The sequence below is a fragment of the Haliaeetus leucocephalus genome, unplaced genomic scaffold, assembly GCF_000737465.1.
Source record: "Haliaeetus leucocephalus isolate CR32 unplaced genomic scaffold, Haliaeetus_leucocephalus-4.0 Scaffold730, whole genome shotgun sequence".
Classification (NCBI taxonomy): Eukaryota; Metazoa; Chordata; class Aves; order Accipitriformes; family Accipitridae; genus Haliaeetus; species Haliaeetus leucocephalus.
The window spans coordinates 5,702,226-5,729,675 of NW_010973166.1; the positions used below are offsets into that span (position 1 = coordinate 5,702,226).

At 36.7% G+C, this 27,450-nt stretch overlaps 1 protein-coding gene across 1 annotated transcript in view; it reads right to left on the reverse strand.

Moving 5' to 3' along the window:
- BRINP3 (bone morphogenetic protein/retinoic acid inducible neural-specific 3) overlaps window positions 1-27,450 on the reverse strand; it is a 209,641-nt gene that overhangs the window by 61,230 nt on the left and 120,961 nt on the right. Inside the window, exons 4-5 of the mRNA XM_010580706.1 lie at window positions 7,571-7,676; window positions 4,440-4,676 (exon numbers count right to left, since the gene is read on the reverse strand). Of these exons, the coding sequence (XP_010579008.1) occupies window positions 4,440-4,676; window positions 7,571-7,676 (343 nt within the window). The remainder of the gene's footprint in view (window positions 1-4,439; window positions 4,677-7,570; window positions 7,677-27,450) is intronic.

Consider the following 27,450-nt stretch of genomic DNA (forward strand, 5'->3'; position numbering starts at 1 on the left):
AAAGTGTTTCCTGATGTTCAGAGGGAACCTCCTGTTTCAGTTTGTGCTCCCTGCCTCTGGTCCTGTCACTGGGCATCACTGAAAAGACCATGGCTTTTCTCATTTGGACCCTCCCTTCAGGTATTTATCTACACTGGTAAGATCCCCCTCAGCCTTCTCTTCTCCAGGCTGAACAGTCCCAGCTCTCTCAGCCTTTCCTCATAAGAGAGATGCTCCAGACGCTTCATCATCTTTGAGGACTTTGTCCAATATGTCCATGTCTCTGTTGTACTGAGGAGCCAAGTCCTGGACACAGTACTCCAGGTGTGGCCTCACCAGTGCTGAGGAGAGGGGACAGATCCTCTCACTCAACCTGCTGGCAACACTCCTTCTAATGCAGCCCAGGATACCATCAGCATTCTTTGCTGCAAGGGCGCATTGCTGACTCATGGTCAACCTCATGTCCACCAGGACCCGCAGGGTCTTTTCTGCCAAGCTGCTTTCCAGCTCAGTGGCCCCCAGCATGTCCTGGTGCCTGGTGCAGTACTCCCCAGGTGCAGGACTTCGGACTTTTCCTTGTTGAACATCCTGAGGTTCCTGATGTGGTGCATGCTGTCATTTCACACAACATTACATTCATCTAACATGATTACTCACTGCAGTTGGACATGCATGCATAGAGTGGTCATACTAAATTATTACTTTATTGCAGTTGTAATTGTAGTGTTCAGGACCTTTGACTTTTTCAACTAGGTACACACATTTTTCTTTTGTATCTCATAATTTAAAAGTTAAAGCAATAATGTAAACTGCCTAATTTGGAAGAGAGGAGTAGGCTGTAGAGAAAACAGTCTTGTTGCTTTTTTTTTTTCTTTTCTTTATTTCTGGAAATTCAGATGGAGAGTTTCAAAGAGACAAACTAAATTTAGCTACTCATTGATTTCAAATGGGGTTTAGGCACTGAAGAAATGCCATTTTTTTTCTTTAAAAAAATCTATTCCTCAGTTGTGTTATCTTGAACAGACAGAAGGAGAGATAACAGTGACAGTAAACAAACCATCTTAAACAGAATACTTATTTCTGCCTCTTTAGGCTAAATTCTGTCCACAGATAATGTGCATGACGTCAAATGAACCCAGTAACTTTTACAGGTCTGTATTAGGGCACAAAATTTCTTTCTGGATTCAGAGGACTGTTTTGTTATATGTAAGGTAAGGAAGGGTTTCGAAGGCAGAGAAGTTAGAAAATTAATACACTTGTATTTAACTTCACTTGAATCTGGACTTCATAGTGTCAGAGAATGGAATTCATTCATTCATTTCTCTGCAGTTAGTAGTAGACTATATGGGCCAGTAGTTAGTGCTCTTGATTATCCTGTCCGTTGTTTACTCAGACTCTTAATTACTAAATAATCTGGCCTCCTTTAACCCTACTCTTTTCTGGATAATTTATTTTTATTATAAATTGATTAGAAAAAAACAACATAATCTTATCTCAAAAGCTGACTTCCACTGATTTAGACAAAGACTGAAGGATATATATCCTACATCATGGTTATAAAATATCTATTTAAAACATTAGTTTTATTTAATAAAGGGCACTTTTGTTCTCAGAACAAGTGATTGACATAAATCAGATCATGCTGATATTTGTTAATAGTGTTTTTCATAGTTTAAATGTTGCACAAGCTCTAAATTTTTCAGAACATGTCTCAGTAATCACTGTGGCTAGAAATGCTTACAAACTACTGGAAGACTTGTTCAGATGATAATATATGATTTATATAGGGAGGCTGAATGGGCAGTGACTAAGCTATCTATCAAAAGTTCACATGATGAATTTTTTCAACAAAGTACAGACTGATTGTATTGGGTGTGGCTGAGATGGAGTTAATTCTCCCCACAGCAGCCCTTGTAGCACTGTGCTCTGCATCAGTAGCTAGAAAGGTGTTGATAACATACCAGCGTTTTGGCTACTGCTGAGCAGTGCTGGCACAGCATCAAGGCTGTCTCTCCAACATTTTTGCCCCCCCTCAGCGGCAGGCTGGGGCAGGGCGAGATCTTGGGAGGGGACATAACCAGGACAGCTGACCTAAACTAACCAAACAGATATTCCATACCATATGACGTCAGCTCAGATATAAAAGCTAAGTAAAGGGAGACGGAAGGGGGGGCATTTTTGTCTTCCGGAGCAACCACTACGCGTACTGAAGCCCTGCTTCCCAGGAAGTGGCCAGACATCGCCTGCTGATGGGAAGTAGAGAATAACATCATTTGTTTTTCTTTGCTTTTGCGCACGACCTTTGCTTTCACTTTATTAAACTGTCCTTATCTTGACCCACGAGCCTTTTGTTATATTTTCTCCCCCCCCCATCCAGCTGAGGAGGGGGAGTGATAGAATGGCTTTGGTGGGCACCTGGCATCCAGCCAAGGTCAACCCACCACACCCATACACATACAAGATTACTTATCTCATCTTTCCATGAACATCTTTATGCAAAACAGTTTTTAAGTTAAAAGCAGAGATTTTCTTAGCTACCTATAAGATATGGAAGTCATGCATTGCATATTTATTAGATTAAAAATTATTTAAATAATTCAAGGGCTAAAGAACGGGTGTGGCATATGTCTTAATGATGTTAATAATCTACATTTCACACTTTTTAGTAACCACACATACTAGCAATTGCCTAATTGACAAGGTATGTGAAGTTGCCATTTTTGTGATTCTCAGAGCATAGCTAAATAGCCTTTTTTTAAAAGCACAGAATTTAAGTCATACCCATTTTTCCCCTGATATTCATGTCTCAGTCCTGAACATAGGACTATACGTGTAGCTGACAACTATTCAAACTCATAACTAATTTCATGCCCCTATACAGCTTGCTATAAGAATCCTCCACAGATTCAGAGATATGTGCTCTTTCAGCTTAACTAAAATTGCTGTTAAGTAGGTGCCATCAAATGACATTCTTCAGGCACTGAACAGTATCACATCCCATTCAAATAGGACAAAATATAGTAAACAAAACTGCACACTTCTGTAGAGTCAATACACTTGTCCTAGTTTGCAAAGTAGTAGATGATAGCATGACTCCATAAATGCTTAAAGGTGTCAAAATAGTCATTGGGAAAATGCATTTTTATGTGCACAAAAACAAAACATAATTTCATACTTTTATAATCAGAGAAATCTGTGATCCTCCAAGAAGAAATATTGTAAGTCCTCATGCTAAGAGCAAGACCAAGGCTGGGAAAAGGGCTTGAGATCTTCCAAGCAGACTCAGATTTAGGCATTGGGTCTCACTAAAAGTTATAACAACCGAAATTTAACTGATATAGGGTCTTTTGAAATTCTTAACCTTAAACAGAGAAATCAGTCTTTAACAATAAAACAAATATAAAACAAGAATGTATACAATGTGCTGTTCACAGTTAAGTATTGTACTGATATTTCTTCTTCTCTCCCACACTCTTCCCCTGACCACTGAATAGTCTTCTTCCCTCTCTCTTCTACTGATTCATTCTCTTTCTAACACAACTCATTAAATACTGTGATTTTTTTTCTTTTTTCTTCTTCTTCTTTATCTCCCTCATCTCCCTCATTTCTTCTTTTCCCTCAGTGTTTTTTCCCAGGTCTGCTGAGTTCTCCTTACTTTTCCCACCATCTGGCTAGACAGCTGTTACTGATATCACTGAGTGAGTGAGTTGTAAAAACAGTCGTTCAGAAGCTGATTTACCTGTGGTTCCCAGTCTCCATGAGACTGGAAGTTCTGATGATCAGGACAGGTGAAATGATGTATGAAACAAACATTGATGCTTTAAAGAAAACTAATGTGGCACAAATGTGTTGCAGAGACAACGTGGATAGGTCCAGTTTAAACAGAAATCATATGAAGCAGTAGGTTGCCAACTACGATGGAATGAACTATTAACTGCTTGGTAAATCAAGAGCCAGCTATGCTTTCCATGTTAGCTTCATGGTATCGCTGGAGGGACAGGATAAAGGGGAAGTACAGGAGAAACTTTGATCCAACACTGAAAAATGGATGTGAAATGAAGCAGCTGTTTCAGCTGCATTACAGAACAAAAATGCAGAATACCCATATAAAGTGTTTAACCTGACTTTGTTCTTCATTTGTTCTACTTTCTGCCTCCTCCAGTACACTTCTTGCTCCAATAGGGACCAAGTCCTCACAGCCCTGGACTCCAAAATGTATAGCAGATGAGTACTCAAACATAGCTGCCTAAATCCTAATGTAATTACACAGACTGCTGATCGTCACGAGGTGAGGACAGTTCCTATCAGAAAGTTATAATTAAGACTAAGGTCCAGGATGTATTTAAGTAGGTTTAGCTTTAGATGTAAGAACCATTCTGGAGACTTCAGATGGAGTCTGTTGTATAAATGCTTTTTGTGAGATACAGCCAAACAGACAAAAATTGTATAAAACATCTCACCAGATTCTTCAAATTCACTGTTGTATGCATTCCAAGTCTCACTTATGCGGAGCAGATTTTCTTCCATGGCTTGAATGTCCATGTAGGGACAATTGCACTCTGGGAATTTGGGACCACACTGACACCAGCAGTCATTGTCCTTGCAGATGAACTCCCCCTCTGAATTGCAGGCAATATAGCTCAGAGCTGCCTGAACAAAATGTTCTTGCAGATACTCAGGCAGGATGACCTGAAGACCTAAAGGCAATAGAGTAAGTATTATGTTATTAAATGAAAAGGAATGCTTGAGCCAAGCAGCTTCCCCAACCTATGAAACAAACAAACAAACAGGTTATGAAAAAGGAAACTATATGGCTTTTTAAGGACAATTTACACATCTGTCTAGCACTTGCACTGTCATATATTTCCTTCCTTAAGAATTATTTTCAGATATATTCCTCACATTTGTCTCTCAGTATGGAACACCCATTCTACTAACTAGTAACCTGTGTTCCTCAGATAGAGCATTCACTGGTGTAATTTCTTTCTAGGGGATTGTCAAAAACAGAAAGAAAGGATTACATCAACTTCTTGTAAATAATTGCTGAATGAACAGCCTCAGCAGTAAGCGTGTTGCAGTAGGAAAGCATGCAGCTGAATTATAATCTTGGTACTAGCAGCTAATGCAAATTTTGAGAGTGCTGATGAAGGGAAAGCAGCCCTGAAAGACAGAGTAAAGAGACAGTGTAATCAGAAAAAGAGGTGTAAAGGTAAACATTTCCATTCTGTATTGGACTTATTTTCCATGTTGCCTTTGACACAACAAGATATAGCTTGTCTAAATAACTCTAGTTATGTCTTCATGATTCTGTAGAGACAAACTAAGAAGAATGGGAAAAATTGGTTTGGAGGAAATTCTAGAAAAAATGAAATTTGGCTGATAGTTCATTTCTTGTAACACTGGTATTTAAATGCTAAGGGACAGTCAATTGATGTGATGGGGAGGGCTATAAAACCTTGAGAAAGAAAATTTATTCCTAAATCTACTAAAGGTTTAACACGGAGAAAGGGTGGACAGTCTACCTCCCATGGTGTTTCAAAAAATTCCTGCTATGTCACAAACCCTTTTGCAAAGTGTCTTCACAATTTAGCCTGCCATGACGTGCAGAGGCCTTGCAAAAGCATGTCATATTGATGTATCAGAACCACAGAGCAGGTGAATCAAAAATGCAGATTATTTGTGACCAGAAATTTAGACTTATTCATCTGAAAATTTTAACCACTGCTTATATGATTCCAATGATAGGAATGAGTATTATACATAGAAGCATTTTAACTAACTAGCTATCAGTCACTCTAGCTACAATAGTAATCAACCAATCAAAAAGCCATTGAAAGGTACACTATACATTTTTATTTATTATTTGTTGTTATTTTCTGTAGCAAAAATAATCTCTCTCAAACTAGTGGAGCTTATTTGTGGGCCAAGTAATTTCTCAGCACATGGACTGGTTGGTTGTGATGTAGGTTTCTTCTACACAGGCACTTGGACAATTTCATAGAGGTTTATCCCTTATTTTTAAGTACATAAAAATGATAGCTGTAATAGTAATTTCATAACTCTTCCAAGTCAAAAGTCATATCACAATTGCTAAAACCAGGTCTGTCTGTTCTTTCTTCTACCTCATGTCAAAATTTGTAAAACTGTTGTTACCTGCGTAAACTTTTCACTGTACGTGTATACTTGTGAAAAGCTTTGAAATTGTGAAAAGAAAAGAAGGCAGATAAACAAACTTGAGTCTTGTTCAATTCTTCCATGATAAGTATGAAATAGTCTACGCAGTTCTGATAATATATTTCTCATAATGACAATCCAATGGCATGCGTCAAACCACTGTCTGAGGGATGTAAAGATTATTTTCCAAATTTTAACTGACAAACATCATGCATATACTGGAGACCATTAAAAATCACAAATTATTTCTGGACATATTTCATTGCATCCCAATGGAAATCACAAGTTCTTTTTTAAAAAATGTATACTGTCTCTGAAATCACTGTGTGATTTTATGGCTTTTAACATATTCTGGGGAGAAAGAAAGGAAAGGGAAAAAACCATGGATTTCTTAAACAGAAGATAATTTTTCTCTGACAGCCATTCTTAATAGTCAGCAACAACTTCACACTATATGTCCAACTGATTTATGAACCAATAAGGAAAATTTTTAAAACTGGAAATAATTGTATAGCTACCTGTAACTGCAAATTAAGAACTGTATTCTTCTCTCATTGTATATACACAAAGGTAAACACAAGTACATAAATTAAAGAGAATTTAGTCTGTTTTCATAGTAATAATAAGTTGTTTATGCTACATTTGTGTAACTGAAAAAAGCAATTATTAATGGCCTAATACCCTAGAGGATGACTTTTCAAAAGTGTTTATGTACCTGATATGCAGGTTGGGAAATGCATCTACTGGAACTAACAAAAAATGAATTAGAAATGTTTCCTCTTTTCTTCCTTTTCCTTTTCCTTTTCCTTTTTCTTCTCCTTCTCCTTCTCCTTCTCCTTCTCCTTCTCCTCTCCCTTCTTCTCTTTCTCTTTTTTCTTTTTTTTTTCTTTTTCTTTTAATATATAATTACTACTATTTTTCTAATGAGTGAGATGACTAACCTTCCATGTTTTCTTAGAAGTCCCAAGAAGAGCCTTTGGACTCTTCATTATTTAGAGTCTTTGAAAATCTGTATCTTGCTCTTCTGGTGACTCCATTCATTTCAGTGGGACAACTGCATGAGGTATAAGCTACTACTCAGTATGTGCAAAGCAGGCTGAGCACACTAAATGTCACTCCCTGCTTGGTGGAATCTATGTGAGTTCAGGCTGTTTAAGAGGTATGCAAGTGGTTGCTAAATAGGGCTGTAAAATGTTAACAGCATTATTCAAATTATTTTCTGATGTGTACAGAAATTGTTTCAATTTCAAAGGCAACATGAGTTACTGACATTTCCTTCACTTTGTCTAGAATGTACTTATTGCACACACAAAAAAATTAGGAAAATGACCTTTTATGAGGCGGAAGAAAGAAAAACAAATAGTGTGATAAATGTCATCCTGTTCCAAAACAAATTAATGAAATTGCACCTACATACCTTGCAACTGAATCTTATTTTCAGGACTCTGAACCAGAACAGAGCTGACAGAATCTAGGTTGTCATAGTTACTGCAGCCAAGAGGACCGGTCCGTGTTTCTGTTACCTGATGGTAAGGGAATGGAAAAGCATTTGCTGTATTATTCAAAACAGGCTGAGAAGTTCAGAAGCTTGTTTCATAAAGTTTCCCTTTTATTCAGCTAGCAGGATGTTTCAGGCTTAAGATGAAATAGCTCAATTTAATTATGAAAAGTAGGACTGCGAATGTTTTACCAGTACCACAAACTTCAGGGAGTGCTATTTCTGTTGCAGAGAATCCTTATACATACTTTAGCTGACCAGCTAAGATGATTTATTTCTTCATAGCTATGGGAACTAGAATGAGTTTGATAAACATGCTTCATAGAAATGAGGACTGTGATTTTCACTGATGAAACTTGTGCACATGGCAACTCCTTGTTGAAATCATGGAAAACACTTTGACTTTTCCTGTGTAGCACAGCAGGATTCAAAAGTAAACACCTTTTATGAGCTGTATTTATAATGGTGGTAGGGTGGGATATTTTTCACCAGGGAAAGGCCTAAGATAAGTTTAGACCTCAAACCCTAGACATACTGCCTATTGTAATCATCGAATCCATGACCACAGAATCAAAATACAGCTAAATTTATCAAAACCAAATCACCACAAGTAGAGCTCTGGCTTAACAGTTGAGGATTATGCTTGGCAACGAGCAGTTATTTAAATGAGTAAATACATTTTAAAAAAAAAAGTTATTTAAATGCTTCATGGAACATTATAGATAATTCTTAGATGTCAACAAAATAATTATAAAGGCTAATTTCTTTTTTAAATGATACCCTAAGTGGAAAAAAAAGGGTCTAATGTAGTGCCTTGGCAGTGAAGCACTGCAGCTTTTGAAGCGATGCTGTGATGCCCAGAGGCCATGATCTCACGTTTTTTAAACTGGATTGGGTGCTGTAGAAAATTCATGACTTTGTAGTTCCTTCTCCTTTATACCAAGACCAGGCAGAAAGAAGAAAACGAAAATGGACTAAAGGTAGTACAAGCAGAGCCATAGCAGGAAATGCTAGCCATGGGATATCATCCCAGTCTACTACTGCTGAAGTACAACCAATTCCTCTAACGTACCCCCTCCCAAACTGCTCCCAGCCACTATCCTGGAACTTCTTAGCTCTCTTCCTTTTACCATCTCAGAGATTGTGGCCAGGTTTACCCTTATTTGGTGATCTGCCTCAGTTTTGAACACAACCACTTCTATTTTCTGTTACTTCAGGTACGGTATTAAGCTCTGGATCGCCTGGAGAATGAGCCTAAATTCTAGGGCCAAGGAGCTCATTTCCAAAATACTCACCTCCACCGAGCAGCAGTCTGTCATGCAGACAACTAACATTAATTTTTACAAACAGAAGGAAGCTTTCTATTTTAACAATCTGTTTTGAAAAGAATATGAAGGTTTGCTAAAATAATCCATGAATGTTCATGTTGCTTAGGCTTGCCTGGCTCTCTTACAGTCTGTGCTACCACCAGCACATGTGGGTGGCTGCAGCTGGATCATGCTGTTCTTGAAACCAGAGGTTTCACATTTTCCAAGATCTCTTGCACTTTTGCAAAGTAAATACAAATTCTTAGGCTATTCCAAGCTCTTGGCACTTTTCTGTTGCTTTGATCTAATGTTCCAGAGAGTGGAGAAGGAGACCCTTTGCAGTGCCAGCAGCCCGTGGAGAGGACACACAGAACTGGCTTCAGCCAAACCTGTTAGCAGAGTGCCAGCTGTGCAAGGAAATGAGATAGAGTCAGGATGTCTCCTCCCTGCACATATCCTTAATATTTATGCCAGGGCCAGATTTACGGTGTTTTTTGCTTAATCATCCTGAATCAGCACAAAGACTCTTGCATGGGCATCAGATTTGGCTTGGACATGGTTGGAATGACAATTTTGATTTACCCGTGATCCTTCAGTCCCCTCTCTCTCCCAACAAGTGGTCTAAAATTCCATTCTAAAATCTCATTTTTGTGTAGTATCCCCAGCCCATATACAGAATCCTAATCTGTTTATACAATAACAGTCACCTACATTAAGTAAGATAAATAGCCAGAAGACATTAAAAGAGGTGAATGTTGTGAGTTTTATCCTAGTTCTGAAAGATTATGCTCAGCATTTACCTATGCAATTCTTTATTTACAGATCCATTTATTTTAGTGTTGTTTTGTTCTGTATATTATTATTATTCTTTTCAACCATTTGTCTATAAGGCAATGCAGCTTCATAAAGTTATATGAAACGTACAAACTATAAAGCCAATTTTGCAATTGCTATCCATTCTTATTATTCTTATACCTCCTGAAGTCACAAAATAAGAAAGGGTAGTAAGTAGCTTTATAATTACTGTGTCCCTTTCTGTTCATGCACCTTCATTCTTCATTTGGATTATGCAAGACATAGGTAGAGAGTACCATTGTTTTGATTATGGGAGTGATAGCACTTGCTGTATTTAGGTGTGTGAAGAGGCAGAACAGGGAAAAATCATCATTAAATGGCTTTTTTGCCCTTTAGAGACTGATTATATAAATCCACTGATTCAAAAGAAAACTATATATATAAAAAAACTGAGCGTAGTTAGATTTTGAGGTGATTTACAGACATTCATGATTGTGAAAGGTAAGCAATAAAATATTTTCCTAATAATAGCAATAATAAATAATGGTCCATAAATAGAGCAATAAATAAGAAGCTTTTCCAAACATTATGTTTTCACTCAAATCTATATATTTGTATTATTCATTCTTTTATTTTTCCAAGTACCCTTGCGTTCCTCTGTCAACTCCTTTGTTCTGGTACTCTTAGCTTCTGCATAAAAAATACATTGCAAGACAACATATAGTTGTATAGTCCCAATATACAACAAAAATGACTAAAGCAGATCAAAAGCATCCAAACTCCAATATTCTATGGACGACACTTCTAGTCAGAGGTCAAAGTTATGCAGTTACATATGCTTTTTTATGCTTTACAAATCCTACTCAACAAAGCTTGTAAATCAGGAGAAAAAATGAAAGTCTCAAATTTTCTGATCAAATGCAAGGATTTCATTTTGGGGTAACTCATTTTGATAAAGCAGACTAGAGACAGAAAAAAAAAAAGGTCCAAAAGTATTAATTCTGGTTGAATCCAAGTGTTACTGAAATCACCGATGATTTTACATTTTTGTTTCAGGAACAATGGAAACAAAATTGGAAAGGCAATGGCATTTCTTTAATTATCTTCCAATCATAGAAGTGTGACTATATTCAGTTCCAAGATCACAGCTGAAAAGTGCTTTGTCTGAAAGTGTACAATAAAAGATAAACCCAGAAGAGGAGAGGGAAAGGTAAAATGTAAATGCAGAGTATGCTAAGATGCTAACAAAGTCCAGAAGTGATTGCATATGAGCAAAGAGCATTATAACCACATGCTTGTTTTGTAAGAGCTAGACCTGCAGTCCATAAAGAATGCTAACTCACAAAGCAAAATACCACAGAACAAAGTTATTTAATAACCAAAACCCCCTAAGAACCAATAACAAAATATGTGTGAAACCATCTGACATGAACCAGGCAGGCTATTCTCAAGTGCCTTGTTTTCAAAGATTATCACGGAACAGGTTTCCCTGGGCAGCAGGGTTTTCAGTTCCCAGAAATAAACTATAACATTTGGCATTAATGAGACAAATGCCTACAGTTTTCAGTCAGTTAAATCTCATAACCATGGTGATAACGACCTGATTATAAGTGCACTGAGAACATACCTCCTAGCACTTAAGCAGGGCTGAATTCTTGTGATATCAGTGGGTAGTATATCCCTGAGAAACAGTGTGCTTTTTTTGTCCATGATAATTAAGCCTATAGAAGGCTTTCCTAATAAAAGGGAAATGTATTTCTGCAGAGATTTTGTTCCTGGTGTGTCCTTTTAAATGCACATAGCTAATATTCCTAACTACATGCCCATGCAGACATGGTGTGTTGTCTTGCATAAAGGACTATCCTCTTCAGCAAGACTCTTTAAAAATGTATTTGACTTCTAAGGAAGATAACTAAGCCAACACAAAGGAGAATGAGACAATGCTAGTTACTTCAAAATAGGCAGCTGCATTCATATTTGTATAAACCTCTTTAATATTTTAAACATTAAAATAATTATTTAGAGCAAACTCATCATATATACATGACTACTCATGGAAGAAGGTCTCTTCTGAAGGATTGGTGCAGACAGAAGAAAGGGAAAAAGTATGGAGAGGGGAGAAACCTGAATTCTTTAGGATTCTCCTGGATGACTCTCCTATCAACCTCATCTTCAGGACTTGTCTTCCAGCCCATGTTCCCACACATTGTCATCCCTGCACATTCTGCAATCAGTGCTCATTTCTCCTAAAAGAAAGTTGATCATGAATAGGAACTAAATGTACTTGCTATTTAGAAGTGGATCTCCTGCCAATTCCACCCCCCCCCGGGCTCGACAGTTTTTCACAAAAGCACCTTTCTTTCAGCACTTTCTTTACCACACAATAGTTGTTGCTCTGCTGCCCTACTTGTGTCATTGAGCATATTAAAAGACTCCCAGTAATTAGTGTATAATTAAAATAAATCAAATCTTCTGAATGTTCCAGGCACTGACACTTATCATGCTGCCAGCTAGATGAACATTTCTGAAGGAGGTACAGACAAACCAACAGCACCCACAATGTCAGGGGTTGGATTAATATTTTCAATATTTTGTTTTAACTGCCAGCATTCTAAAACAATACCTTATAGGCATGTAACATTTTCAACACATTTTCTAGCAGCAGTATTGATAGCATAGGAATGCCTTTTTAATTTGAAGAGCCCACTAACCTAGGAGACCTGGAATTGCTCCCATCATATTTTTCTATCATATTTTGTTGTAAGGTGGAACAGGAATTGTAAACTTGATCTTTCTGCAAATGAAATAAATTGCAACTTCTCCATTAACTTCACTAGAAGTGGAATAATGACTTCTTTCAAGGTTTTGGGCAAGGCGATGACTTTCAATTTCACTGAATGCAGTAATAAAGCTTCCCAAAAGATCAGTGTAATCCCTCCATTCCCTCTCTTTTGTTTCTACACTCTCAGGTATTTTCTGTGAACTAGACTACTACATTACAATAACAATGAAATTGAAATGTCTTATCCCCACATAAAGCATTAAATACCTCAGAAATCAGAATATTCTAGGAATTGGAAATTAACTCACACTATTTGAATTCTGCTCTGTTGTTACATTCATTAAAAATACTATGATTTTTTAAGGCTGTTTATGTTCATCTGGTAGGGAGCAATCACCTATCTGTTCAAGTCTATTCCCCACTATCTCAGAGAGCATTATCTGTGAATTCCAGAAGAATCCACAAGAACATTGAAACAAGTCTTTGAATCTATGTTGTGCCACAGGAAAATTAGACAAGAAACCAAGACTGTCAGGATTGCCCCAGCTCTGAACTAGCAGGAAACATATATAGGTTGAACTAACTTCTAAAAATACTTGAGATAGGGGTCAGGTAGGGAGCAGAAAATTATTAGTCCTTATGCTTTTCTGTAACGCTGACTCTGCAGTATGTATATCACTCCTGAGGCTATGGAAATTGAAAGTGAGGATTTACCCCAGCTGAAATCACTGGCAGCATTGACAGTTCTAACATTGGAGCCATAATTTTCCCTTTTCAAGGACATTTTTAAATGTACTGCATGTCAGATGCCATGTTCCCATGCATCCTTATGTAAAGCAACAGGGAAGTTTGCAGGAAATGAGGCTGTTGGAAACAGGGCAGTGGCACCAGAGCCTTTATTTCCTGCATTTTCAGAAATCAAGGGTGCATCAGCCTCATGCAGAGAATAAGGACAGGCATTCTCTCAGAAAGAGCAAGTTATCTCATCTCTTTTAATTAATCTTGAAGGATAGATGAGAGTGAAGTTCTCTTATGGAGAAGTAATAGACTTAGCAAAAACATAGTAAAAGCTGAGTATTTTGTTTCAGTTTACATTTAGATACTTCTGCTTGCCCACATCTTACTTAAATGAATACTAATATTATATTTTCGCAACTTTTATTGCCTAAAGACACAGTTGAGCAACAAACAACAAATGAAATCTATATATTTTGTTTAAAAGATAGAATTAGAAACAAAGAAGACAGCACAGATACAAATTAAAATAATATTTCATGTTCATAAAAATCTCAAAGTATCTGCAGAAAGCAAAAGCAAAGAAGCCTACCAAGTAAAGGCCAATTCCTAACCCTCTACCCTTTTCCAGACATAACTCCATTACATATAAAGGATAAAAAGCTCATAAGAAATCTTGGAGTGCATACTGTAAAGGGAGGCGACCTACCTACATTTAGCCCCACTGTAAAATCCCATGCAAGGACTTCCCAAGAGAATCAGGAATACAATTTATATCTTCATGACTTAGTTCCAATATGCAATGCTGAGGCTACTGGGATTTTTCACTATGTCCCCATTAGTTTCAAGAAGACAGCATGATTTGGCTATTTCTAAGACACAGATATTATTAGTCATAATAATACTGCAGTTGAATGGAAAATTATTTTCTTAGGTTGGGAAAGTATGAATAAAAAAATATAGTCCTTCCTGAATCAGAATAAAAAGTTAATATGTTCTTTTTCTTTGCGAAGTGACAGGGAAAAGAAAGTCTAAGTGAATATAAAAATTATCTTTGGATAATTTGGAAACATTTTACCTTTAATGTGGTCAGTTTTAAAAATTATATATATACTATATTTTAATAGAAAAAATAAGAATAACTTGTGCTAACGAACAAATAAGTGTTAAAGGCTAACATTAGGACCTAAAAATAACATAGAAAGGATTTGAAGTCTTTAAGCTCAAAAATCAAAGTGATAAGGGCAGGTTAATTAAAAACTAGATTTTCCATGGAGACCCTACCTATGATTATATATTTCTGTGCAATTCTAAAACTTAGTTGCAATATTCTTTTTGGTAAAAGCTTAAGAATTTACTAATTTAAGCTATTTCCAGATCTCATATTTCCTTCCCCGGAGTGCATGTAAACTCCTGATTTATTTTTGCTGTCCATAGCACTACAGTTCCTAACACCCTGCACCTCACTTACGGTGGCATCTGCAGCAGGACATTTTGCATGTCCACTTTATTTTACCATACTCCAGTCAAAATACCCCTTATGGAGCTGTCATTCTAACCTCTCAAAAGAAATCACATTACTGTCCATAATGTACATGTCTGCTGGCTTGCTCTCTGCCTGGGTCACATATATGTTTTTAGGGATTTTTTTTTTAGGTTGTATTCTCATTACTTCCCGTCCATTTATTCCCACTGGTCAATGATTGTAACATATTTGCCCTTTCTGTCTCATTGGTACAGCCAACTCTCAATTTATAGTTTTGCAAAACTTATTTTTATGCTACTGGTTTTTACATGTTTTTCTGCGTATTGGAAGGCCTACCTGCAGAGTTAATTACAATTGTTCTATAATTTAATCATTAGATCCCTATCAGATGTTCAAACTAAAGGGAAACACTTTGCTAAATTTGTTTAGAAAAGAAAACCAACTTTATACTGAAGCTCTAAATTTCATTTCATATGGATGCTCCCTCAGTGTTAGATGACTAGTTTAGATATATTGCTCTATAACTTTGATTATACTGTTCCATTACTATTGTGTAGTTTAATCTGTGGTGAAAGCAAATCTTAGCCTTTAAATCCCACAAATTTATGAAAAGAAATGGAAAGAACACCTGAGACTGGAATCTGATTCCAAATGTTGCTGCAGTAAATATGTATATCATGCATAGTGCATGGCTATAGATTATATGATTCTTACTCAAAGTAGGCCAATAGGATTGGCAAACTTGTTCACTGTATAAATTATAACAGACTTAGGATTCAGAAATCAAATCTCTGGCACTTACCTTTTGAAGTAAATGACTATGTTGCTTGTTAAATATTATCTGATAGGAAGAAACATCGTCAAATATTTATCTGCAATTGCACTTGAAACTCCAAATCAAGGACAAATACCAAATTAGCTAAAGAATAGTAAAGCACAAGAGACTTAGTGTTGAATGTGTTCTGAAACATACACATTTGCTGATGTTTTCTAAATCGTTTAAGTGAGTTAAAGGAGCAATGCTCAGAATCAAAGCTAATGTAAGCACTCAGGAACTCACTGCAAGACACAGCAGTGCTGGGTGCTTACTTTGACAAATGAGCCACAGCTTTTATATCATCCAAGCAGTTCTGAGGACTTGACTTGGGAGATTCTTACAAGATGTAGGAAATCTTAGTAATATTTTAGCTCACTATCATCCAGACTTCTGAATTCACTGTAGTGCTGAAAGTTAAAGAAACATTTCAGGGCCTGTCTGCAACAGTTTAAAGCCCAGTGGTCAGAAAATAATAAATTGGTCCTCACTTACCATGCTTAATCTTCATATGGAAATTACTTGTAGCAAAAAAAAAGTCTCCCAAGTCTCCCTAATTCTAACCCAACTGCTAGTCTGGAATGCAGAACCATCACCATTTACAGGTTGGTTTCAGACAGAATTAGTTGAGGAAGCACCAGGTAAGAATGACTAGGAAAGGAAGCAGTTTATTTCGGGTATTAGCTTTCTATGTTAGGTCAACTAGCTGCATGCCTGAGGTGAGGGTAAATACACCAAACCTGAGGGAATACTTGATTAAGATACAAATATTCCCACAGTTCTACCTAGAACTCTATGCTATGAACCAAACAATTATATTAATAATCAAGTATATGTATATAAATAAAAATGACTTTTCAGGTAACAATTGTTACAGAAAACTTGCTACTGTGATAATGATATTCTAGAAAAACAGAAAAATTATGAGGAAAGACAAGGCATGAGGAAAGAAACAAATTTTCAAGTAAAGAACCACATGAAAGAAAAATGTTTGGTTAAAAATAAGCCATAAACTCCTAATACTTTCACCAAAATAGAATAAATCCCTTTTTTATTCCCTCTGAGACCAATTATATTCCAGATAATTCTATTGCTTGTCTGCTGTAGATCAGAAAGGAGGACTGAATCCAGGTCTCTCAGTTCAGTCAAAATTTGTTGGAAATGAAAGTTGGTAGCTGTTTTCTGTACACAATCTATCTTTCAGATTTGGTCTGTCAAAATGCATAGTAAAAAAGATAATTTCTTTTACACCTAAGTCCTGTCAAATATGCACAAGTCAAGTGGATAAGCCTGCAGCATAAGGACTGAGATGGTTTTGGTTATACCCACCCTTAAATATAGAAACTTTTAATGTAGAAACTGCCTTCAGTGAACGAGAACTGGGAAGGTGTAGATACCAAACTATATTTTCATTATATCCCTTGAAGTTTTAATGAACACACAAAAAGTGATAGGGAAGAAAAGAGAGAGTATCTCTCTACCCAAAATTGCACATTACATCAGAGGTGGAAACTTCAAATGAGAGCTCAATGTTTTACTCAGAAGAATAGAAGTAAAACTGGATTCATAAGTATGATGAGTTTGATTAAATAATCAAAATACTCATAACTGCAAAAATATCAAATGGTACTCAAGTATTTCTGTAAAATTACAGTAATAAAGACCATTACAAAATTGAAACACAAAGATTTCAAACAAAAAAGCCATCTTGAGAGGTAGGGATTACAGCTGGATGGAAAATTCCTATAGACATACCAGGATCCTGTACTTTCATCAAGAAAAAACAGATCCTCCCCAGTGTAAATCAATACTGTATTTAGCAGAACATTGTGGATTTGCTCCATGGGGTTTGTTTGTGACAGGTGAAAACACCTCTGGCACATGGCATTGAGCATGTTTCATCAAACTCTGCTGTTAAACAACTCACCATGTATAAAGACTCATGAATGAACAAACTGACAGCTCTTTTGAAAGTTTTGGCTAATAATTTTGTGATTCTCAACATTCTTATTTGATGAACTAAACAAAAAGGCAATTTTTATTGTACAGAGGACTGCTTTTAGCATTAGGCTCCAGGGACAACGTTATCCAGACAGACTGCTGTGCCTAGCTGAAAAATCGTTCAAATCATCCTGATTTGTGGGAATAGAAAGACCTATCAAATATCAAGTTCTGTTCATTAAGCCATTCATTAATGTGTCCTACTATGGAACTTACATTGATATAATTTTTGCGAAAAATATTTAGAATATAGAATCTTGTCCAAGGGCTTCTTTTATTCATTTCTTTCTGGACCTGACATAGATGAGACAACACCTAGGGTAAAGAATGATGTATCATAAAGGCAAGTACATTTCTTCAACCACAAAATAGAAAAAGAGAGAGCTAGAGTTCCTATGAGCATGAGAATCTAGGGAAAGAGGGAGGTTCAGAAGAGAAGGGAGGAAACAAATGAAAAGAGAGTAGCGCTTATTATCAGTACCGTGGAGTCCCATGGAAGGACTTTGTTCTGCTCAGAATTGAAAGGAACTCTACTACCTGCAGAGTTTGATTTGTTTCCATGTAGGCTACCATGTATGTTAGAAAATTTCCAGAGATATCTAAGTATCCAGCTCCTTTCATGATATGGTAGGTGAAAAACCCTTTGACACGAGTTGCTTTTTGAATTACAGGTCTTACACATGTAAATGTCTGGATTAAATTCATCTGTGTCACTGTACAATTTTTTCATACCTTTTTACTTATTAGAACATTTAGCTTGTATGTAGCGCACAATTCTTTCTAAGCTATTATACTGTGATAGTAGTATATAACTCTTTATGTCATACACTATAGACTTGCCAGCTTTCTATATTTTCATCAAGGAAGGACAGATCCTGTCCAGTTTAAACCAGCACCAAAGCTGTTGATAAACTCGATTCAATTATCTTAAACCACTTTCCTTATTGTATTTTTAGCATTGTAATCTCCTGATGCTGTGGAGTTTAACAGTTGAAATGCCTTTGTCTTTTACCTCAAGAAAAAACAGCATGATAGTTTACCCTTCTGTTTGTGCAATGTAGCAACTTCTTTTTAAAGGATTATTTTTAATATTTTGGTCTTTGTGACCAAATGAAAATTTTCAAACATAGATTAAAATCATAATGCTTCAGTCCTCTTGCATATCCTAAAAAAAAATGAAAAGCAGACCCACACATTTTATCATTATACTTTAACCAATTATATAAATTGCTATGCTTGAAGGAACATAGGGTATTTATTTCTTACAATGATATGCACGACTCAGTATTGCTGTGAATGTCGTATTTCAAACAGAGGACCGAAGTAAGAATAAAGTCTACTTAAATAGACTAAAATATGACAGAAAAAATATTGTAATGGTCCTTTTCAAATTTTCTCTATTATCTGCAACATGTTATCATCACTTAATTTTACACATTAGGGATTTCATGAAAACTTGAAGGAATAACATGGAATGGTTTTTCATTTTCAAGGCTCCAGGTACTCCTGGAGAAGATAAAATTATATTTCTTTATAAATCTACGTACTAAGTAGGAGGCTGTATACCAATATCCTCTAGTTAGTAGAATTATTATAAATGTTGGAACTAGCATAACTGTGACATTATTTTATTTTCTTTTTTTTTTCTTTTTTTATATTTTAACAAAAATCAAAGGAAGACCTTTGAGGAAGGAAGACCCCAAAACCATGAAATGTATTAACTATCCCCTGGGAATGAGAGGGTTATTTTGGGTAATCTAGCGAGAGATAATGAATAATATTTTTATAAATTAGGAAGATGATGGTTGAGGTTGAAAGGAGAAAACTCTGATCTCAATGATTTCAATATGCATGCAAAGAAACCTCTTTGACTTCAGTGGAGTTTATTCATTGTATAAGGTCAGAATCTCACCATGCAAAACTAGAAACACTTTTTATTTTGCATACATGATTCATCAATAAATTCTGTAGAGCAGTGATGAAACTACCAACCTTTCAGACATTAAAGATGTGAAAACACTATAGTAATCACTCAATACTACAGAAAGTCCCCTGGATGTATAATGAAACCTTTCTTAAACCCAACTTCTGCCGCAACGTATATAGGCATTATAAGCATTATCTTGTTAGAGATTACACTATAGTTTTGCTGTCAGAAATATAAATCCTGCTGAAGTACTGTGTGAAGCCCCACAGGTAGAAATAACTGTGAGCTGCAGAAGACAGCAATGATGTAACTCCCAGAATCAGTTACTTATAAAGGATTCTCAGATGAAGGATATTCTCAGGGATGTTTTTTTACCATTAAATGAATACATTGAAGAGGATGATTGCATTTTGAATTATAATCTATATCAGCAAAACATGTGAAAATGTATAATAGGCATAAATACTATAGGAAAAATAATATAAACACTGAAACCTTTCAACAGCCTTTTATTATTCTCCAAGATTATTTCTTCTGACTCTGAGTCTCTATTACCCTGAGATATTCTTCCTAATCTGATCTTTGTGCTCATACATGTTGTTGACACATGCTATCTCGTATTTCTTAGGGTTCAGAGGTAGGAAAATATTCTGTGAATTTTACAGTCCTTGCCTGACATTTTCTGACCTGCTGACAGGCAGTAGCTGTCAATTAGAGAGTGAAGGACATGGAGAGTGCTGAAGTAAGTTTCTCAACCCATACACAAACCACTGCACAGCCAGAATAAAGAACAAATTAAAAAACATACAAATCTGAGTGCTTCTAACTTGGCGCTGGAATGGTCTGCTCTAACTGCATTGTTCAATATGTTCACTGTGGATCTCTCAATATTAAACCCCTTCTCTGTTTTCTGGGTTTATTTACATTAATTTCACTTTTTAAGGGGAAAAAAAAGAATATAAAAAATTTAAGGAATTGTATTATGAATTGTTTATAGGGTTTTGACAACTGTGATGGCAAGTGTTGTGTGAGTGTTGTTAAGGTCTCTTGTTTACATATGTATATTTATAACCTTCTTAGGCTTTGGCAGTCTTTATTTTCTGGGGGTTTTTTACCCTTCTCTCTTGACTAAACTACATAACTGATATAACAAAGTCCTTCGATTTGTTATGGTCTATCATGTTGTATGGTCTATCTTTTTTTGTTGTTGTTTTGTGTTGTGGGTTTTGGGTTTTTTTTAAGTGAAGAATAATTATCTAAAGTCTTTCCAAAATGCAAATCCTAGCATCTCTATTATGTGCTATGCTGTTGCTTTGAAAGAATTTCATGCTGTGTTACCAACTAGCTGGTGATGTTATAACTTCTTGCACTCATTACTCCTCTATGCACATTGCTGAAAATATAATGAGACAGTGTAGTTTGTATTAGAGGCTGCTAAAACACATCCTTTTACGAGTGTCATGCTGCAGCTGCTGTGATGTATTGTGTCAATTATGTCGCTGAGTATGCATTCTGAGAGTGTTTAGTAAAACATGTTATTGCATTAACTTGCTAGTCCTTTTTTTCCCCCTTTTCCCTCACTCTCTGAAATAGTGAGGGCCAGATTCTCAAAGGAATTTTGCTGGTTTACTCCAGCTGAAGAGCTGACCTCTACATTACCTTTTAGAGAAAGCAGCCCTGGAGTGTCAATTTAATTAAAACTTGACTGTCCAAATGAATTAATGTTGTTTTTAAAATCATCGCCTTAAATTCTTGAATAAGACTTGGAAATAAATCCCCGATCTTACACTTGGTGTATTCTTAGAATTAGTTAATAGTCCACAGATAGCAGTCACAAGATTTTGTTACACCTATGGGCGAATTTAATCCAAAGATCTCCAAGAGGTCCCAGACATAAATGTATAAAACCTCATGTATTTCAAACACAATTCCTGTGCTGTGCAGTAGAACATGGTACAGAGACACCTTAGCTACCTAAAATTGGTCTAGCTTCAGAAAAAGAAGGGATATAGCTGTGGAAATCCAGGGCAGCTCCTGAGCAAAGAAAGCCTGTTGAGAAACACAGTGTATTTGTCCAGGCACACCATTGTGGTACAGCTTTCAGGTCATGTCCTGTGTTTCCTGTTTTATTGGTGTTAGCACCATGTACTAGCACATGGCCTCTGTGACGTGCTTTGTGGCATGGTTTAGCCCGGCTCAAAGACCAGAATGTCAGTATTTTGATCCCGGTTGTCTAAACTTGCCTATATAAATCAACAATTAAATTCAGATTACTGAAAGACCCTTAGGAGCCAAGTGATGCCCAAAATGTAATGGAAGCTAGATGCCTAACTGCAGGTCCCACTTTCTCTGGTAAGATTAGATGATCACCCAAATTTAAATTTAAAAATCCATACCTAGCCATATAAATAGCGAGCTGATTTTGTGAAGCTTTTAATAGTGAGATTTTCAAAGTAACCTGCAAAAGTATTCAACTCTTACAAAAATGTCATGGGAGTTTACCATATCAAGACAAGGATTTGGGAGCACAGTTTCTATGTATTTCCTGAAAATCTTAATTTTTAACTCTGCCTTTGAAAAATTTCAAGCTTTGGTCTTGTATGAAGGCAGTCTGATCTCCCGAGGTAATGGAGAACTTAAAATTTCATAATGGACCTGAACAATACTTGTCCTTGAAAATCTGTAATGTGGCTTCTCCTTGACATGCTTAAGTAATGTCACCATACCTACACAATGGGGAAGCCACAAATTTTTGAAAAGGGACAATCATCTCTGGCTTTTAGTTCCCAAGATTTGTTTAATTAAACTTACATTTACTGTTTCATTTCTTCAGTGGAGTCAAAAAATACCTGATATTACAGATCTTTGGGGCCCAATGTTTCTAACTGTGATTTTACAACTTAAGGCTCTTGCTGGGCACAATTTTTTGAGCTTCCCAAGTTTTAGTCATTTACAAGGTTTCTCAGCTATACAGTCTTAAATCCTGTCCACAATCTGCATGGGCAAAGTGAGGGCAAGAAGGGTTCAAGATCTGGATTTCAAAATCTTTAAAAACTTGGCTTTTTTTACAAAACTGTGAAAACTATCTACATTTAGAATTTGCCAGAAATCTGACAAAAGCACAAGGCTTTATAGTATTTCAGCGTTTCTACTTTTGATTGCAGCAATTACTTCAATCCACAGAAAAACACATTCAAGTATGAGGTATGAAAGAAAAAAATAAAGCAAGAAAGCTTTTTCAGACAAAACAAAGAAACAAATAAAATGGCCTGTATTTCAGTCTGAGTTTTGAGTGAAAAACTAATTTCATTACACTTAAATTTCTTCTCTAACAGCCCACCATGAGTCATTCATGGGTTAATTATAGATAATCAGATATGGTTACCATCACAATAGAGCCCTGTTCTTATAAACTATTTGTAATCTAAAGTTTTCAGAGACAACAGAAGTGCTTAAATCTCTCGTAGCAAAAAAATAGGTTTGGGGGAAGAAAAAAGCAAATTGCACAATAAAATTTAATTGAAATTAGAGGGCACATTCTCAAGGATGTTTATTCTTTCTCACTCAGATGGAATAAATGGGCTGTAATCTGGCTGTAAATAGCTGGTGGAAAATCCAATTTATGCATCTGTTCTTCTGTTGCACTGTGGGTGTCCCACAGCTGTTTGGACACTAAGATAACACCTACACTGTATTCACCTGCCCCAACTCCCTTGAAAGAAAAAGTATTTTGCAATGGAAGAAGATATCCTCCAAACAACAATTACTATAACAGCCTCACTTTATTAACTGGCAATGCCTAAAATAACTGTGTTTATTCTTTTGCAGAATGCAGTAAGAGTATTCAATAATATTTAATTTACCATGCAACCGATGTGTTTCTTATGTGTTATGCACAATTGTTTGGACTTAGTGCAGAAGTTCATTAGTGACGGTAGTGGAATTACAGCTTCTAGCAAACAGGAATCAGGGTCATTTGGGCAGGAGTATACTGCTGTCTCCCAACTACATTAGACTCAGGAAGAAGAATGAAATCTAGGCATACTATGCACAGCCCTCGCCCATCTACCCCACACTGAAAATGTCTACTAATTAGTTGTTAGGAGTATGGATACATGATCTCAGGGTAGTACACCAAGGTCATTCTGCCAGTGGGCAATGACAGGACACGTTGCCAGAATCACAGCAGATGTAACAGTAACTCGTGAGCTTCATGTCTTGTTCACACCATCCATCAATCAGCAAAGGAAAGAGGTCAGTCATACGGATTAGGGTCATTGCCTAGTTCTAGGTCTCAGGTCATTTCACCTTCCCCTGGGCCTCCAGCTATGGTTAGATCTTCAATACGTGCAAATTAACATGGCTGTACAGAAGCAAGAACACCAAGTTGGAAGAGCTGAGAATATTGCTCATTAAAGATACCACACAGGGAAAGAAAAACATTTGCTGAATTTATTTGTATTCTGCTTCCATGACTGTACAGGATTTTATTAAACAAGAGGAGAGCACACCCTGTCATCCTAATAGGGTTGTTAATAGGGAGAGCTAACAGCCTTCAGTGCATCTGAAGAGAAATTTTCATAGGAAAAAGCTTCTAAAATGAGCATGTAAAGGAAGTAATGTTGGATCTGTAATATTTCAAACACAACAGGATGTACATTCATGTAAATGTATATGCAAATTAGATGCAGCCCTCAGGCACTTGGTGAGTTTCCAATGAGGCCCTTGAGGCTGCAAACTGTTGATTTAGCATAAGAGCCTAACCACTTACACTAAAATGCATGCATTAAAATAATATTGAAAGAATGTATGTATCAGGGACTTTTAAATAAGTTAAATATTGATACAGGCTCCAGGTAGCTCCCATGGACTTTTGATTTCCAGTTGGAAAATGTTGTAATGTGGTGATTTTACCTTTTTTAGTGTGGAATAAACAATGTATTGTCTATGCAATTAATGTGAAGCCTCAGTTGTACTCATGTTATTTTTCAGGATAATTATGTCATAACTAACAAACTTGATTACAAACAAATTTGATTAACAAACCTGATTCATCAAATACATCTCTCCCACTCCTTTCCTCACTCTGCACACTAACAGATTTTGCTCTGAATGGTATTGTTTTTCATTAGATAAATAAAAATTAAACATGAAGACTTCAAAGTTAATTCTCAGGTCCCCCTTCTTAATGCTCTCCTTTCTCTGTGACATAACATTGTTTGATAGAAAAGCTTAATTATAAAACTTATCAAAATATTATCTTCCTGCATCAGTCCCACAAAATAACGTATCAAGACCTGTAAGAAAAAAAATTCAGCTATCACTTTTCTCAATGAATCTGAATGAAGAATATAAGAATTGCTCAAGTATTAATTGTTTTAATTACATAAGGGAGAAAACTGTTTCATTATGTGTTGCTTTCCAGAGAGAAATTCTTACAATTTGGAAAAATGGATAATTATTGCTGGTGATTTTTTTCCCCCCAGAAGATTAACTAAGCTTGATCATTCTCACCTAATATTTGATCTAATGTTGATTTGGCTCTGTAACTCAAGAGACTTAATGGATCCCTCTCCACGTCCCATCTGTAAAGACCTTAGACCTTAACCTATTAGGGAAGCACTAGATGGAGAAGCTGGAAACATTAGGAACTGAACGGCCAGACCTAAACACAGCCCCAGTTTGTGAATGGGCAAGTTTCTCATTGCTATCCTAGCATATGACAGAGCACCACTATAGCTCTGCTAAATGATCATTAAATCTTATTAATGCGTTACCAACTTACAATGCCCAATCACAAGAAAGGGCACAGAATTAATACAGTAACCTGTTTAGGAGATAGATCATGGTGTTTATAAATATTACCCTTTTGCTTTTTGAGACAAAGCATGCATTTCTTTCTTAGAAATAGAAAAAAAAGATGTGTGAGGAGTGACCTAGTCTAATCTGAAAAGGGAGGTTATACCAATTCTGGAAAAAAAAAAGGAAAGAAAAATGTTGGCTTTCTCTGGGTTTTTTATGTTTTTGAAGTAAAGAAAGTGTATTTTTAATCTCTCTTTTCAAATAACACTTTTAGGGGTGTCACAGCCATCAAGATAGCAATCTCAGAACACTACAAACAGCAAATACATGGTTGTGCACACAGTTGTGCAAAATTGTTTCTAACTACTGCTGCAATTTCAGATTGCCCATAGTAACAGGAAATGTGAAAAACAAACAAGCCAACAAGCCGATATTATCAAATGACTCCTGTTCATTTTGAAGTCTCAAATTCCAGGAACACCTTAGTGGCAGAGCTCATTTGCGCACTGAAGTGTTCTGATTTAACCGCAAATACCATGTCTTTTGATTTGTGTTTTAAGTCTTGTCTGTTCTGAATAATATATTTTTTTGTTTTCTTCAGATACACATTCCCAAAAGGATAGTTAAGTTCTTCCTAGTAAGAGTATGAGTGTCCTGGGTTCAGCTGGGATACAGTTAATATTCACAGGAACCTGGAAGGGGGCACAGCCGGGACAGCTGACCTGAACTAGCCAAGGGGATATTCCATACCATGTGCCATCATGCTCAGTATATAACTGGGGAGCGGGCTGGGAGGTGTGTTCTGGGCTTTTGGGGGGGAAGTGGTGGAGCGTCGGGTTCAGGGTGCTGAGCAGTTGCACTGTGCATCACTAGTTCTGTATATTCTTTTATTACTACTGTTGTTGTTGTAACTTCTCTTTTTGTGTTGTCCCAGTAAATTGTCCTTATCTCAACCCTCGAGGTTCGTGGTTTTTTTTCTTTTCTCCTTTCTGCTTCTCCTCCCCATCCCACCGGAGGGGGGTGGGAGGAGTGAGCGAGTGGCTGCGTGGTCCTTTGTTACCAGCTGGGCTGAAACCACGACAATGAGTTATATGAAATTTTATTAATAGTCTTAGTTCTCTCTTCCTAAAATATAAACAACTCTGCTAGTATGGTAGAGTCTAGTATACTGCATATTTAAAAGCCATCCAAAATGAATCAAAACTGATAGTATCAAATACTAAATAGAGTCTGAACATGATTTTTTTTGTTGTTAACTAGTCAGAAATCAAAAAATGATTGTGTATCACTTGGAAATGGTCTAATATAAATTCAGAATTTCAGGGATTTCTAAACCTGTTCCAATACCTTTATACTGGATTTCTTTGATGCTGGTCAGAGGGGGAGTTATGGTAAGCTGAGAGAGCTTTTCTTGGACTCCCTTTGCAAATCACCAGTTCTATCTCTTGTGCAGCAGAAAGCTTTGAGCAGAGCTGTGGTGAGCAAGCCAGACACAGAAGGTGCTGTGACTTCAAAGCTGCCCAGTAGTTTATGGTGTAAAAAGCACAGGGTTCTCTCTCCTCCCTGGAGCAGCCCAGGAGGGGAAGGCCCAGAGCTGACTGATGGCCACCCTGGTCCTCAAGTCCCCCAGGGCATCAATTCTCCGGAATCAGCCCTCAAGCTGTTCTGCTGGAACACAGAGAGCTGGCTCTGCAGCTCTACAGAAAGCCTGTGGTCTAACTCAGAAGTCAGTATATATGTTTTAAGAAATAATCTCTAAATACGTGATTTACACCACGGATCTAGAACTTTATTTGATGGTTTTCCAATTCAAAACCAGCAGTGTTTCAAAAATCTGTGCGGGGAGAGAACAAAACAAAAGAAATGCCTTCCCTGGCTGCTTTTGTGTTCCTAGTTTTCAGCAGAAACAGGTTTTTTGTTCAGTTAAGTGTTCTGACAATAGAAATTTGTAATGCAAATTCTCCCAGTCTCTCAATGAAAGCAAGCTAAAAAGCGAGGGTTTCATGTATCAGCAGTGTGGTATTTGATGTGAGAACCATTTTCTAGAGATTCCTGCAGTCAATTAACTGAAGCAGATTTGTTGATGGACTACAGCTTGCACTTGTATCCGTCTGGGGCGGGGGGGGGGGGGGGGGAAAAATTTGTCCTTT